We start from the raw sequence: 16,506 nt of genomic DNA on the forward strand, positions 1-16,506 counted from the left end.
TAATTTTTTTTAATATTTAAATTTAAAACCTCACATTAGCGAAATTATTAACAATATTAAGATAAAATTAAATATTTTGTACAGCAAAGTGTGAACCACTTTAAAGATATTTGACAGCTGCGAACAACGTTTAGTTTTTATGTGCAATCTATTTATCTCTCTCGCACTTTTGTAGGCTATTATCAAAATCATTTATGGAAAGAACTAGTAAATAAGCTATTACAAAAATAGTTTAAAATACATAAAGTTAAAATGATAATACATACAGTTAAAATGGTAGCAAAGAAGAAAAAAAGTGTGGAAAAGGCGAATAAACATAGAAAGAAACAAATAATAAAAACGTAAAAACTAAAAACAATATTAAAAATTATTTGTACAGTATATAAAATTTGAATATGTATAGCTAAAACTGTTTGACAAATACTTTCATTTAGTATAAGATGATGATTGGACGGTGGGGTGCGATAAAGCCATGCGAGATAACGCCATATGGCCTTATCACTCAATTCAAAGAGAGATAAAGCCATATTCGCGCCAAAATTTCTGTATGGCTTTATTTCCAATTTCAAAGAGCGATAAGGCCATATGGCGTTATCTCGTATGGCTTTATCTCTCATGTGATTTTCCCTTTTACGGAATATTTTCTGCTCTATATGCATTCAAGAAGGTGTAAGCATTCTGTAAAAGGGCAAAATCGGTGACATGGCATAGTCCCAACTGGCAAAATCCCAAGTAAAAAAATTGGGATTATGACACTCCCCTTGCAGTGTCATAATCCCAATTTTTTTACTTGGGACTATGACACGCAGGCTGGGTGTCATAATCCCAAATAAAAATTAGACAAAATCCCAAGTTAAAAAAAGTAACAAATTTTTTTTTGCACATTTCGTAAAAGGGAAACCAGCTCAATGACAAATAAATTCATATGAGAGATAAGGCCATATGGCTTTAACTCACAATTGAAAAAATATGGCATTATCTCTCAATACGAAGCGTGATAATGCCATATGGCTTTACCTCGCAATTGGATGGGAGATAGAGCCATATGGCGTTATCTCGCATGGCTTTATCGCACCCCACCTGATTGGACAGATGGAACTACAGTAGTATTTATGTACATAACACAGCTCTTCGAAAAATTCTGCCTATATTAAAATTAACCACTTTTTGAAGTAAATATTGTCATTTTTACTCTAAAGCACGATTAATCAATAACATTAGTGAGTACAATTTTTAAAGCAATTTTTATGTGTACACATTTGCAAGCATTTTTCAAGTTGCAGAAGGCACCAACAGACTTAAACCGGCTTTCTTTGCCCAGAATCTAGGCACATGACTTGCCGAAGCTGTGGCATCTCAACTTATTCAACATGTCGAGCCTTAACCGCAAAAAAGATGTAGGCGACATTTTTTTCTAAATTTTCTCTTCGATGCATAAATATTCCTCGAGCATCTAGGTGCATTCCTGCATCAAAAAAAGATTTAAAAAAATATCGCTTATATCTTTTGGCGATTAGGGTTCGATGTTTCTATATGTATATATATTTTTAGATTTTTTTTCCGAAAGCTTTATAATATGTATAATATCCTATTGCAATTTATTTACAATTCACATTGTCTAATTCATACTTCCTTCTTGGCGAAACTTCTAATGTTTTTCCGCGATTCCATGAACACCATTAACTCCATTTTCCACCTTCCAATCCGGCTCGAATGCCTGATTTGTGTGTTGCATTCTTATCGCCGCTTGCGCATGATTCTCGGTTCTGGTAACTTGTGTAGAGTTGCGAAGGCCATAGCAGAAATAAATCGCATAGCCAATACACACCCATACAAGGAAGCGTATCCATGTTTGTTGGTCTAGCTGGAACATCAAGTAGATATTCACGAACACGCTAAGACAGGGTATGAATGGCACGAGTGGCACTTTGAAAGTCAACTCTAGACCGGAGACCGGTTGCATGCCAATGATGATCGTGATCAGTATGAGCACTACTCCGATTATGCTCAACGTTACTGTGCCGGTAGTGGACTCAACTCCATAGAAGCTTTCTATCCCATCCCAAATGATGCAAATAACAGCAAAGACTACAATACCGATTTTTGTGATGCGCGACGTTAGCACATTTGGTTCACGATAAGAGTTGCCGTTAAAGAATTGGCGAATAACTGCTGGACACCGGAGGGAAACTGTCTTCATATCCATGTCTTCATCTTGGTAACGGAGTACGAGAACACAAATCGCAACTATCGTGTAAGCAAGTAGTGTGCCAATGGACATCATATCAATTAATTGTTCCAAGTTGAAAATTAGCGCCATCACAGCTTAAAACCAGAGAGAGAGGAAGAGCGGATTAGGATAAAAATTTTGGCTTTAGACTGACATAATGCTTCCTATTCGACTTTAAGGAATAAATGAGCAGTATATGATTCTTCTTTGAGCATTATAATATCTTACCAGCAAAAATTCCAGATATGGCAGTAGCCAATAGAGGTGTTTGAGTATAGTTGTGTACTTTTGAAAACGATTTGAAAAGGATGCCATCATTTCCCATGGCATAGAGCACACGAGGCAGAGGGAACATAGCACCCAACAAACTAGTCGTCAGGGCAAAAACTGCACCAATTGTGACAATCCATTTGATAGTGTACCATTCAATTTCATCGAAAGCTTTAGGGAACGGAGCGTTTCTATCCTGTAAAAATAATGACATATACATACATTGATAAATATTAATTGTGTGTAAATGTGTATGCATTTTCCAATGAACAACGAATCACTGTTAAAAATGATGCTTATCTAGCAGCAAGAACAAGCGAAAAGTAGTCACACTCTTTTTCACTTTCAAAAGGTTAAGAAGATTTCTTAATTACCCACCCAGCATTTTCTGAAATCATTGATCATATACGAGTTTTATCTTTGAGTTCTCTATGCGATTAAAACAATCATAAATGTGCTCATATTCTGATCATAAAAGACTCTTTTGTCGGTAGGAAATGGTATCCTGCCCGCGACTCTTCTTGGCGAGTCTTTTATTACCCACTTTTCTGATAAGTTTTGATTCTTTTTCGAGTCAAATTTATATTCATTTGTGAGTTTTATTCGAAAGATATTTCAGTCGTTTTTCTAAACATTTTCGAGTTTTTCTCGAGTAATTTCTCAGTTCTATTTCCAATTATTTTCGAGTCTTTGTTAACATTTGTGAGCCTTTTTCGAGTCATTTTTAAGTCGTATCTCTAATTATTTTCAAGTCTTTATCGAGTCATTTTTCAGTATATTTGCAAATCCGTTGCGCTACGTAAAATTAAGCGCCGCTTGTTCAATGTCTGGTTGACACAAATCGGAGGTAGAAGCACCGGTTAAATACAACGACTGATTTATCGATCACATGTTATGTACATGATGTCCATGGTACAACAACTACAGGTATTGTCTTCCCAGAGAGTTCTGCTTCACATCGAAATTCGTGCTGCCTTATTTTCATTTTGACGCAGTTCAATGTTGATTCTTTCACTTTTATTTGACCTTGCTTTTTGTTTTCTCTCAATTTAATTTTTATAGTTTTTCAAAACAAAAGAAAAAACGTTGGAAATGACGTGATCCATACAAATTTTGAATTTATTTACAAGCAAATGTTTTTTTCTGGCTTTTGCAAATTAAATAAGTTCTCTGCAAGATGGTTTGTTTAAAAAAATACGTGAACATATATGGTATATAGGGCATGGAAATATCCCTTTTCCCTAGCAGTAAACGTTTTAGTGTGGGCAACAACAATATTTTTTAAATACGGCAGATCGGAATATGCGCTCTCTGGGAAGACAATACCTGTAATAATTGTACCATGCATGATGTCGAAATCGTCGATAATGTTTAATGTTTAACTGGGGATAGTGATAACCAGACATTAAATAACCGGCGCTAGATAATATTAAATTAATTCATAATTAGCAAACAGCTTATTTTATTGAGTTCAAAAGAAGCGTTAATGAAATATCGAAATTGGTTTTTAAGAAAATCTTTTATTACAGTCGAAAATATTTCAAAATTACCTTTCCGGATAAAAGTAATTGACACAGAGAACTTTCCACAATGTATGCAAAGTTTTTTGTTCCAATTTCTTTTCGCAAATTTTTGATAAAAAACGGACATATCTCATATTACAAAAAAAAAATTTCTAAATTTTATGCAGAACTTGGAAAAATTCAATGAATTTGCAACTGTTTAAATAGATTTTCTAGAAAGACTTTGAGTATGCAGTTTTGTAGCCCATCAAATTATAGTACAATCTCTTCCATAAAAAAAATGGCGAACATACTTTTTATGGAAGAAAATCAATGCCAAAAATAGGGTTTAAACATTGGAAATTTATTAAATTTTCCTGAGTTTTTTGGAAAGTTGTATATTTTATCTTACAGTTTGCGTCATAATATTAGCTATATTTTTATAAAAAATTCGCGAAAATAAATGAGCTAAAAAACTTTGCACGCATTGTGAAAGTTCTTTGTGCCAATACTTTTGTCCGTATGTGTATAAAAATTAAAAATATTGAAATGAAGAAATCCATTTTACGAAATGCACGGGTTCTTCGTCATGTGTACTTGCAATGATCTTGTTTGTTTTCGTTTTTCCAACCTGTCTTTAGCATGCACAAAATGTTTTTGTAACACACCGTTCATTTCTTGGTATGTGCTTTTGAACTGAAGATGGCAAGTATCTAAGATGAAAAATATTATTATTAGGTCATACTACTTTACATTTATTGCAATTTTCTTACACCACGCACTTCCACCACGACTCGACTTTTATTGTTAAAATTTGACAACATATTATGAAAAATCATACCATTCGAAGCAAAGGCAGCTGAAACAAATGTTTTTCCCCATGTGTTTCCCCAGCCTGATCAATTTGTGGTTTCCCTACATTTTGTTTTAATATTTTCAATAAATCACTTTTCAATCATAAAGGTAAAATTAGTCAAGAACATAAACATACCGGTACGTAAACCCGAGTCAGCTGACACGATCTGTCTTACCAGAGCGCCATGTAAATGAAAACTCAAAACCGCAGAATTTTTCTGTAGTTGTAGCTCGTAGCGCAGAATGGGAATTTAGATTTTTCATTCTCAGCTGATTTCTTTCTTCTATATATGGTTGCCATTTCTTCAGGTTTTTTGTTGAAAAATAAGTTGTTTATATTTAGCTAGCATCTATTTTAGCGTGAAAAATTCTAGTTGAAAAGGTAGGTTTATGAAAAGGCATTGATAAGTGGCAACTAGTGTTCGTCCGATACCACCATGTACTCGATGCCTGTACAGCGAAGAAAGGCTTATGAGAAGCTGACAATGCCTTTTCATTCCCTCCTTTTTAATCGCGACCGCTAATACCAGGCGCCTAAGTGCGTGATATGTATGCTTCATTAAAAGTTTTGCACATGCACTTCTCAACTGCCATATAATAAAACTTTCTTAAGTTATAATTTGACGGAAGTTCAAAAACCCGTAAAACTAAGGAGGCTCGTGGAGCTCGTGGAATACCGGTTAAGCTGTTCAAAACTGGTAATGAAGAGCGCAATTTGGTGAAACATATTCCAGGAGATCTAAGTCTCAGTGTATCGTATGTATAACTTAAGAAACCTTCTTAAACATGAACAAACAGATTGGACATTATAAGTGCGGCTCCAGAGAAACTTTACTAAACCGTTTTAATATCAAAGTTAATACTTTTTGACATTCGGTTTCTGTATCGAAATAGGAAAATTATTTACACTTGAAATATGTTTACTTACCAGATTATAATAAGGCACCATCATCGTAAGTACCGTGGAAATACCAAAGTAAGATAAGAATATAATGATCAATGAAATAACCACGGCAAGGGGAATATTACGTTTGGGATTTATTGCTTCCTCTCCGGTAGTGGCTATACAATCGAAGCCTACAAATCCGAAGAAACATTTTGCCGCCCCTGCCATAATGCCAGCGATACCAAAGGGCATAAATCCACCATTACCGAAATTCTCCGTACCACTAGGAAGCTGATCTTTTGGTATCGTCCAATTCGAAGGATCAGCTACAAAAAAAAAGAAAAACTCATTACACTTTTGCACTTGAGGGCTTTTTAATGATCAGCAAACTGCAACGTACCATTTATAGCACCAGCAACTAGGACTATTCCAATCGTAATCATATTTACTGCTGTGAATATATTATTCAAGAAACTAGATTCTTTTACACCGAATGCAAGTACTGCCGCCAGCAGCAGTATCACACCGAATGCCAGAAAATCGGGATAATCCGCCAAGAAATTCACATTGATAGGTAAAGCTTCTTCCAGCGCAGTAGACATAGCTTTGTTGATCAGCGCATCGAAGTATCCACTCAGCCCGCGAGCAACACTAGCGGTGCCTATTGGAAATCAATTCAAATATTTAGTACATAAATGGTTTAAACTTTAAAGTATCACCATACCATATCATCACTTACCAATTACATACTCCAATATCAGATTCCAGCCTATGGTGAATGCCACAAATTCGCCAATTGTTACATAACTGTAAACATACGCCGAACCTGCTTTCGGAACACGCGCTGCAAATTCGGCATAACAAATACCAGCAAAGGCAGACGCAATAGCAGCAATGAGAAATGATATGGTTACGGCAGGACCAGCTATGTTGTATGCAACTGAACCGGCTAGCACGTATACGCCCAGACCGAGCGTGCTTCCCACACCGAGCGCAGTAAGATCGAATAGATTGAGAACACGCGCCAATTTCGACTCGTTTTCCACAACATCATCCGTTTTTCGTCTGGTAAGAGCTGTCCAAAGGTTTGGCATTTTTATTTTATGTGTGAATACTTGCGAGTGCTTGGAGTTTATTGATCGGTGTTTTTCTAAAAATAAATCACAATAGAAGAAGAAAAACATTATATTTAAATTATTGTATGTATATCCAAAAGTCACGCGCTTTGTACTTAAATTAATCTGCTTGTGTTATCAACTGTGTGGAGCTTAGGGTACTAGACGAATCGTTCCATTCCCATTGAAAATTTGTTATCAGGGGATCTACATATATATACATATGTATATTAGACTAATTCGAAATTTCCACAAAATAAAAAAATTTACGTTCAAAATGTATGTAAGTATGTAAAAACAACACAGAATAGTTGTCCCTTGACGCAAACGCATAAGCAAAGTTGAGGGTTGAGCTAATTTGTGCGTCAACGTCACCGTCAGCTTTGTTCATGTGACTTCCCTGCAAACCAAAGTTCCCGAAATCTTAAGGAAATCTTTAGGAGTATCTCATTTCTGTAACGATTTTTTTACGAATCTTCAGTAATATGTGAAGTGGTTGACACGAACTCGTAAAGAAGTTTCTGTACGAAAAATAAAGAAAATTCGAACACATCAGAAATCAGGTAGAAATCATTTACATAGCAGCTTTATTTTCATTGCCTGACCGATTTTCTTCCGAAATTTCGTAAAATAATCGAAGTGTGCACAGTTAATTTCATTTTAGAAAATTCGACTAAAAATCGGATAAGACCTTTACGAATTCTTACACATTTCTCTACAGTTCAGAATACTCTGAAAAAATGGTTTGCAGCGTTACTTCATACAAATACACCGATTCAACTTTTTTGACAACTGACAGTGACGGCGAAGGTGACGCAATGGACTTTATGTAAATGATTTATCGAACTAAAAATAACGATACATATTTTTGTAGGAAATTAGCCGCTATACAAAAAACGTCTATTATGATTTTTTGATAAATCTACTGGTTTAACGGTTATTCAAACTTAAAGTTAAACTAATGTCATTATTACAGTTTTTTCTCCTATTTTAAGTAAACTAATTAAAATTATTATTTAATGTTGCAAAATTGCTTAAAAAATCTTGAAAGTTGTAATTCCCAGTTTCAAAAAGATATTAAAATTATTTTTAAATGATTGATCTTTACAGTTGTAAGTTCTACTACTTGCTTATATTTTTTTTTTAATTGCCTTTTTTGTAACTTTAGATTTTACATAAATAATCTTGTTTTAAAGTTTTTAACTTAATAAATATGGAACAATGAGTATTTTTGAATCGAGTTGTGCTTTGTTTTATTAGTTTAATCAGTTACTCAATAGTTAATTTTTAAACACATTGAAAACGACGAGCTACGGGCCCCTGCTACCAATTTGTTATCTTCGTTATCTAAACGCTTTGTCGACGACGACATGATTTTTTTGAACGCGGCAGCGACATCATGAATTTGGACGAGTTTGACATAAAATAAGAGGAAGAACCTTATCTGTCGCCGGCAAAATAGAAATAGTCTAATCTGGCCACAACCACAGCCGTCGCGAAGCCCGGTCGTTGCCAAAATAATTATGTATCTACATAAGAGTACGTGTTAAAATAATTTGACAGCTGTAGTCTGTAGCTCGTCGTTTTCAATGTGTTCAGATCTTAAGTTACAAAAAAGGCAATTTTGAAACTATAAACATATAGAACTTACAACTGTAAAGCTCAACAATTTAAAAATAATGTTAATACATATTTCTAACAGGCAATTACAATTTGCAGGATATGTGTAAAAAAAAATTTGCATTATTTAACGATAATTTAATTATTTTACCTAAAATAGGAGAAAAAACAGTAATAAGACATACATTTAATTTTAAGTTTGAGTAACCGTTAAACCAGTCGGTTTGTAAAAAATATGATAATAGACGTTTTTATAGAGCGGCTAATTTTCCCCAAAAAAGTGTATCGCTGTTTTTAGTTCGATAGTTCATAGCCGAGGAAACAAATTCCAAAGTTGAACACAATTTTTTTCTAAGTACTTTATATTGAAAATAGAAATTCGCGATGCGCGATCTTTTAAACTTAATACTAAGGGCTGCGCTTTTAACAGGCATCTTAGTCGATTAGTCTAATGTATATATGTTTAGACCCTTTTGTAAATATTTTGTCAATTCTAGACATACCTGTCCAGGCATGTGTATGCTTATACATATAAGCGATGAAAACCACAGTAGCCATAATACACTAAAAAAACAAAAATGTTTTACCTAAAACGTGTTATAAAATTCGTTGATTATAATTTGTCATAACTTTTATTGCTTTTGTAGATAGGCTACTATAGAATTTCTGGCCTCATATATCTATACATATTTTTGCATGCATGTACATACATTGTATATGTAGGTGCATTAGGGTGTCCCAGAATTTTTTGGGTAAATGCGTCATGCACAACCTATTTATTTTATCAATACTTATTAATTTGTTTCATATGTGTATAGATGTATTGCTATATGAAGGATGACGATGTCGTGAGCAGACTTGGTTAAGATTTTGTAACCACAAAACAAATTGGGATGTGTACGATTTTAGGTGTACTAAAGATGATTCCCAGTATATAAATGTTTTTATTTTAAACAAGTAATTTAAAAACAATTATTTTAATGACAAGCTTTTATTAGTGATTAGTAAAAAAAATATACCCCCGCGCCACCTAACGGCTAAATTTTTTTGTGGAGTTATTTCTTTACATTTAAGTAATATATGTTCTAAATGTGAAACAAATCGCACCATAAATACGGGTTTCCAAATATCTCATCTCCTGTACCACCTATCGGGTAAGTTGTGTACTTATTCCTTTTCATGTAGCTAATATTAATTGCAAATATGAACTATTGCGGTCCATAAATACGAGTTTTTCAAATATCTCATTGTCCCCAGGTTCTGAGCTAAGATTAAGTTTCGAGTCTCTAGCTCATCTGGAAGTTGGTTAAAAATTGATTGCAAGATTTATCTACACAGGTGAAACGTACTTAATATAAGCTTGAAAAAGATACTGAATGATGAGAGTTTTAAAAAACATTTTTCATCTCATGCTTTAAAATATATAACTGTAAACTTTTTTCGCATGCTTTTCCCTAGATTATAATTTGAAGTACTTTAAAAAATAAACGAACTTATTAAGCGCATTGTTTTCGTGAAAGGCAGTTAACGAGCCCCATCTGCTCAGCAAGAGGTGGCGTGTCTCCGTTTTAAGTACATTGGGGTGGTCCAATATAAGTAAAGACTGAATTTTAATGCTCTCACACCCTAAGATTGTTCTATTTCGAAAAAATCAAAATCAAAACAAAAAATACTTAGAGGTCGTTCAAAGAGCTCAAAGTTTTCCATGCAGTATTTTATGTATAGAACTCTTGAAAATCAATATTTTTCTATCGGAAACCCCTGGTTCTCTTCAGGAGACTTCCAATAACAATTGCTTATGTAACCTTTTTTTAAACTAAAGATTATTTATTTATGCCTACATAGCATTTCCTGGCATTCTATGGGCATTTCGGCGGGCCTATAAAATATGATTATGTATGTACTATGAAAAAGTGATGGTATTAATTCAAGGCCGTATTTAAGAAAAGTCTCTAACTTCGCCAATTTTAATGCAATAAATGAGCTATCAGTTTGTTTAAAAATAGATTTAATTTTAGATAGTACTACATATTTTTAAATTGTGAAAATAATCGATGGTCAAAATTTAAAAAATTAAAAGAAATGTGGGTTTTTTTTATTGTACCCGATAAAAAATTCCAACAAGCCAAGTCCGACAATGAATTATTATACGCCATTTTAAATGCCTATATATCCTCTTCTCAGATCATATTCGCTCTTTGAAGTCGAAGCAAAAGTAGTCATTCCAAAACTCATAGATCTACAAAATCCTTTTTTCTGACTTCAGTCGACAGGTCGCGACCTCTAAATGACCTCGAAAAAATCTATAAAAATAGGCAATAATATTTCTCATAAAAGATAATAAAATTAAGGGGTGGGTAAAATTTCCAAAAACAGCATTTTCGGGGGGAACCCTAATGAACATATGTATAAATTCCTTTCTATTTTTGCATACATACATATGAATGTAAAATAAAATATAACAGCAATGACTCATATTTCTGGTTAGCCAGGTAATGATTAATCAGTTTGCTGATTAACCAAATTAATTAGATTCTGATTAATCAATATGTAGTTAATCGGAAATTACTCATTTTGATTAGTCAAAAATAAGTATTCGTTGATTAATTAATTAATTGGCTTTCGCTTAATCAGCTTGTTCCTTAATTGATTAATCGTACATCCCTAGTTTATTTGGTTGAAAAAAATATCAAAAGAAAGGTGGATGCTTAAAAATAATAAAAATTTTTATAAAAATTACACTTTGATCAATTATAGCTCTGTCACTTAGTCGATTTTATAACATTTATTTTCCTCGAAAGGCTATTTAACTTTTTCTAACAGAGGTGAAATAGCTCATGAAACGATTCATTATGGGGGAAGATATTAAAACTTTAATAGCTATCTTTTTAAAGCTGAAAAAGTCGGTCTCGAAAACCGTTCTACTTTCAAAGTATGCGCCTATCAAATCCTGATTCAATAACTACAGGTTGTAGCAATCGTAAAAAACAACATTTACCGTTTGTATGAACTCCTTGTGTCAACAACAGCTTCTTTATCTTTTCATATTCGTATGTATATGTATACCCTGCATACCAGGATTTAAGAGTATTCTGAAAGGTATCACAATTTTTTTAAGAAATCGTACAGAAATTTCTTTACTAGTTCTTGTCAACCGCTTCATATGTTTTTCCTTAAAGATTCCTAAAATAATCGTAGCAAATTTCCGATACTCTTAAAAAATTCGTTTTAACATTTTCGCTATTTTATAAATCATATATTTTGCAATTTAACACAATAAAACCACGTTTCTTGTCGAAAAATTTATTATTGACAAAATTTACTATTTTACAGTTTATTTTATGCTCCCATTCGGCTTTGTTTACTTTTACTTGAAAAATTTCATCGCCGCCGGGAATTTGGAATCTTGTATTATATCATTCTTGTGTTTAGTGTTGGACAATTTTTGCTCTTAAAATTAAGAAAATTATGTCGAGCAAAAATAAAACTACTCAAAAACGCGAATATGTGGTAGATTTCAGACCTTGTGTGGTATATGTGGTAGATGTTCAAAAAAGTGGCAGATCTACCACAATTTGGTATAAGTCCGCAGAGAACATGTATTATTAAAGTATGTATTTTATAAGTTCTCTGAGTCCGATCACTGCTTCGTCGTACAAGCGGTACGCCTTGCTTGTTCTTGATCAAACCATGCTGTTGTTCGAAGCTGACCGTCATCAGAGAACATGCAGAGAACTTATAAAATAATACAAATACAAATACAAATTAGGTGAACCCTTGCAGTATTTTTTTAATTTTTGTACAAAGTTTGATCCAAAACCTGAGATTTTCCACATTTTTTTGAAATCTACCACATTTTTTTCCAGATTCTATCACACAGATTTTTTTTTGTGTCCGATCACTGCCACGAAGAGCTAAATAAAATTGTTGTGATGAGAGATGTACTCTTTAATGAAAATTTCGTTGATAACAGCAAAGCATGCATGCATGCATTGCAAAGTAGCGAAAATGATGATGTACACCAAATTTTTCACGGGGAAGAGAATATGCCAAATATCTCACCGCCCACAGCTAGCAACGATGAGCTGGAGAGCGACAGTTCAACTTATGACAGTGCACATGCAAAAGGAGCATGTGAGTCTGTATATGATAATAGCAGTGACAACCAGGAGATATCTGAAAATGTTACCAAGGTTGGTAAGGGTAGACCGAAATTGATAAAAACTGGTCAGCGTGGACGACCCAAAAGCAGTTCAACGTAGTCAACAGCATAACAGGTGAGAGTGTTCCTACGAGCGTCGAGGAGGCCCTTTCGAGTCACAAATGCAAAGAGTGGAAGAATGCTATGCAGGTCGAATTCGCAGCGCTGGAAAAAAATTAAACGTGGGCGTACGTTGAACTACCGCCAGGTAAGAAGGCAATTAAAAATAAGTGGGTGTTCGCTTTAAAGCGCAATAAGAGCGGAGAAATTGAACGCTACAAGCCACTACTGGTAGCAAAGGGGTGCGAACAAAGATTCGGTATCGACTACCGAGAAACTTTCTCGAGAAGATGCACCTTCACCATCTAGATGTAAGCACAGCATACTTGTACGGCGATTTAGATGGCGAGATATATATGCGGCAGCCTGAGGGTTTTATTGACCAGAGACAACCAGCAAAAGTTTTAAAATTGCAAAAGGCAATTTATGGCTTCAAACAATCGGGCAGGCAGTGGAACTTCAAACTTGACGAGGTAGCATGCGATGATGAGCCATGTTTGTATAAGCTGAATTCGGGGATGAGTTAGTTCTCATCTCAGTGTATGTTGACGACATGATCATTGCTTGCAAGTACATCTCAGGGCTTTGTAGGGTAAAGGCACTCATATCCGACAGATTCGACGTAGTAGATAAAGGAAATCAAACGTGATGTTGTCAAAATCAGTATAAACGTGACTTGCTAATACAATACGGCATGGACAAATGCAAGAGTCTGGCGATTTCTTTGGAGAAAGGCTATCAAGTGGCATGCAAGAAAATTGTGTAAAAGCAGATGTAACACAATACCAATCGCTCATTGGAGTACTAATGTATTTACGGGTTCAAAGCTGTCGCAAAGAAACAAAGACCCACACAAGGAGCATATGACTGCAGCGAAGGATATCTTAGTAGTATGAATCTTAAACTTTCTTACCGTGCAGGTGGCAAGCGTGTTCAAGGTTATGTTGATGCCGATTGGGGATGCGATGCCCATAATCGTAAGTCGTACACAGGCTTCGTGTTCATGTATGGCAACTGCACTATATCATGGGAATCGAAGAAGCAGAACACAATCGCGTTAAGCAGCACAGAGGCTGAATACATGGCCGCACCAAATGCTGCCTAGAAAGCAGTACTGAATGAAATTGGTTTTTGGAAAGACGTTCCAATTGTGCTACGCATTGACAATCAAGGGGCAGAGAAGTTAGCAACCAATCGGGTGTACCTCAACCGCACTAAACATATCGTTGTTCGATATCATTATATACGCGAGCTGATAGTCGAGAGAAAGATTGCATTAAAGTACTGACCCACGGAACAGATGACGGCGGATATATTTACGAAGAATTTGCCGATGTCTAAACATGTACAATTTACAAAGCAAATGAATTTGCTGTAAATGAATATTTGAATTTCGTAAAAGAGGAATCCACGCTAACGAGGAGTGTTTAAGTCTGGCATCACCGCAACAACGTGTGCTATCTTTAAGTTTACTTTGTACGGACATTCTTGTGATGTACATACAATTTTCTATTTTTAATTCTAATTAAACTTATGATCTGAAAACATTTAAACGCGCGAGTTTTATTACAAACTTTGTACAGTATTTAACAAAAAATACAACAAACTTTCGTATAAATTCCTACCCTTTTTTAATTAGATCTCCTAGAAAGATTCTGAGTATGCAGTTTTGTAGCCCATGGAATTCTAATAGAACAAAGTACAAGTTTCAAATGGCTAAAAAGTACGCTTCATTTTTTTAGAACTTTTTTTGTCCAGGATGTTACGGTTTTCGTCCATATAAAAATAAATTGTGTGTATTCGTTATATGGAAGCGAATGGGACAAAAAGAAATCTAAAAAACAATCGTAATTTTTAGCAATTTGAAACTTGTACTTAGTTCTACAAAACTGCATACTCAGAATATTTCTAAAAATCGAATTGAAAAAGTTAAACAATTTTCCGAAAGTTTGTCGATTTTTTTTAAATATTGCACGAAAAAATAACAACAAAAGTAATATGTTACAACTTGTCAAAATATGGTGCGGCTATAATTATTTCGGCCACTGTACATACGTAAAAGGAGTGCAATGGGGTATAGTCGTCGCGCTGGGTATGCAGTTACAGTTACTATACTCAATCCCGACTCTTGCGTCCTCGTTCGCACACAGTGGGCAACGTGAGCAACCCATGTGCAAGATGCGGTAACCAATCCGAGTGGTGCCATGGGTCACGGCAGAAAGACTTATTCGGTTTAAGGGCTCACTGAAGTCTGCAGCGTCTATTCACCAGTAGGTGCTATATAAACGTGTATTTGGTTAGGAAACCACCCCCGTCCCCGCAATATGTTTTGCGCTGGGTTTGGGACCCGACACGTACGAGCGCTGCCTCCGTCATGATATCAAAATCGTGCTTGGCGACTTCAATGCCAGGGTCGGAAAGGAAGGGATCTTTCTAACCACTGATGGAAAATACAGCATCCACGACGAAACGTCCGACAACAGATTGAGACTGATCGACTTCGCCGGTACCCGAAACATGGTAGTATGCAGTACGTGCAGTTAAAGTATTAAAGATCCATCAAGCTAGGTGGCTGTCTCCGGATCGAAAAACGTTAAACCAAATCGATCATGTTGTGATAGACGGAAGGCACACTTCCAGTGTTTTAGACGTACGTACACTCCGAGGCCCAAACATTGAGCCAAGATACGCGCCCGCAGCCAAGCTTGAGCAGCCAAGATACGCACCCGCCTATGTGTAGCAAAAAATGTGCGCCCAAATATGCAAGGAAAGCTTAACGTCGAAGAGCTGCAATCACAGCAGACCGCCAATGCATTCGCTACTCGACTCCCAGACCTGCTCTCCAACAAACCGACACATGCGAGCAGTGGAACCACATCTCCCGCTCATTAAGTACCGCCGCCGAAGAAGTAGTCCAATTTCAGCGAGCCCGAAAGAACAACTGGTACGCTGAGGAGTGTCAGGAAGCTGCAGAGAAAAAAGATGCCGCCTACAGGGCCACGCGGCGATCGGGCGCAACGCGCGCTATGAGGGCCGCTATAGGGATCTGAAGAGGGAAGCGAAACGTATTTGCCGCAATAAGAAGAGAAAGCTCGAAATACGTGAGTGCGAAGAGCTTAAGATGCTGGCCGACAGGAAGAATGCCCGAAAATTTTATCAGAGAGTTAGGCGACTTACGGAAGGTTTAAAGACCAGGGCGTACTCCTGTAAGAACAACAATGACGACCTAGTTACCGATGTTCAGAACGTACTTAAATTATGGAGGGAACACTTTTCCACGCTACTGAATGGTAGCAGCACGGAAAGTTGTGAAGAAGAAGAACCCGATCCCCCAGTCGATGATGATGGAGTCGATGTTCCTGCGCCTGACTATGCCGAGGTACTAATAGCAATAACGCGGCTGAAAAACAGCAAAGCAGCTGGAGTTGACAGCCTGTCAGCTGAGCTATTCAAGTACGGTGGCGAGGAGTTGATATGGTATATGCATCAACTCTTATACAGAACTTCTACCGCTTAGACTTTGTTGCTTTTTCAATTTTTCCTAATAAGCAATCGTGGTACAAAGCTCAATAAAAATATTAAAAATAAAAATGTTAACAAGCCACAATAACATCGACAAAAGACATAGTTTAGGAAGAGCCTGCCTGAAACTAAGTATACAAAAAAGCAAATAAGCAAATGGATGTATAAAATTGACAACAACAACCACGCTGTCGAGTTTAAATAGCGGCAAATCAGCTGCACTTGATAGTAGTTGGTTGAATAAG

The 16,506-nt window shown here is 35.7% G+C and overlaps 1 protein-coding gene across 1 annotated transcript in view; it reads right to left on the bottom strand.

The window, feature by feature from the left end:
- Window positions 1–728: 728 nt before the first annotated feature.
- Window positions 729–16,506, bottom strand: part of LOC118738779 (cationic amino acid transporter 3) — a 292,419-nt gene continuing 276,641 nt past the window's right edge. Inside the window, exons 2-6 of the mRNA XM_036469746.1 lie at window positions 6,483–6,893; window positions 6,144–6,404; window positions 5,786–6,069; window positions 2,459–2,696; window positions 729–2,325 (exon numbers count right to left, since the gene is read on the bottom strand). Of these exons, the coding sequence (XP_036325639.1) occupies window positions 1,649–2,325; window positions 2,459–2,696; window positions 5,786–6,069; window positions 6,144–6,404; window positions 6,483–6,837 (1,815 nt within the window). The 5' untranslated portion in view covers window positions 6,838–6,893 and the 3' untranslated portion in view covers window positions 729–1,648. The remainder of the gene's footprint in view (window positions 2,326–2,458; window positions 2,697–5,785; window positions 6,070–6,143; window positions 6,405–6,482; window positions 6,894–16,506) is intronic.

The sequence above is a fragment of the Rhagoletis pomonella genome, unplaced genomic scaffold (assembly GCF_013731165.1).
Source record: "Rhagoletis pomonella isolate Grant_MI unplaced genomic scaffold, Rhpom_1.0 Rhpom_scaffold_00005, whole genome shotgun sequence".
Taxonomy (NCBI): Eukaryota; Metazoa; Arthropoda; class Insecta; order Diptera; family Tephritidae; genus Rhagoletis; species Rhagoletis pomonella.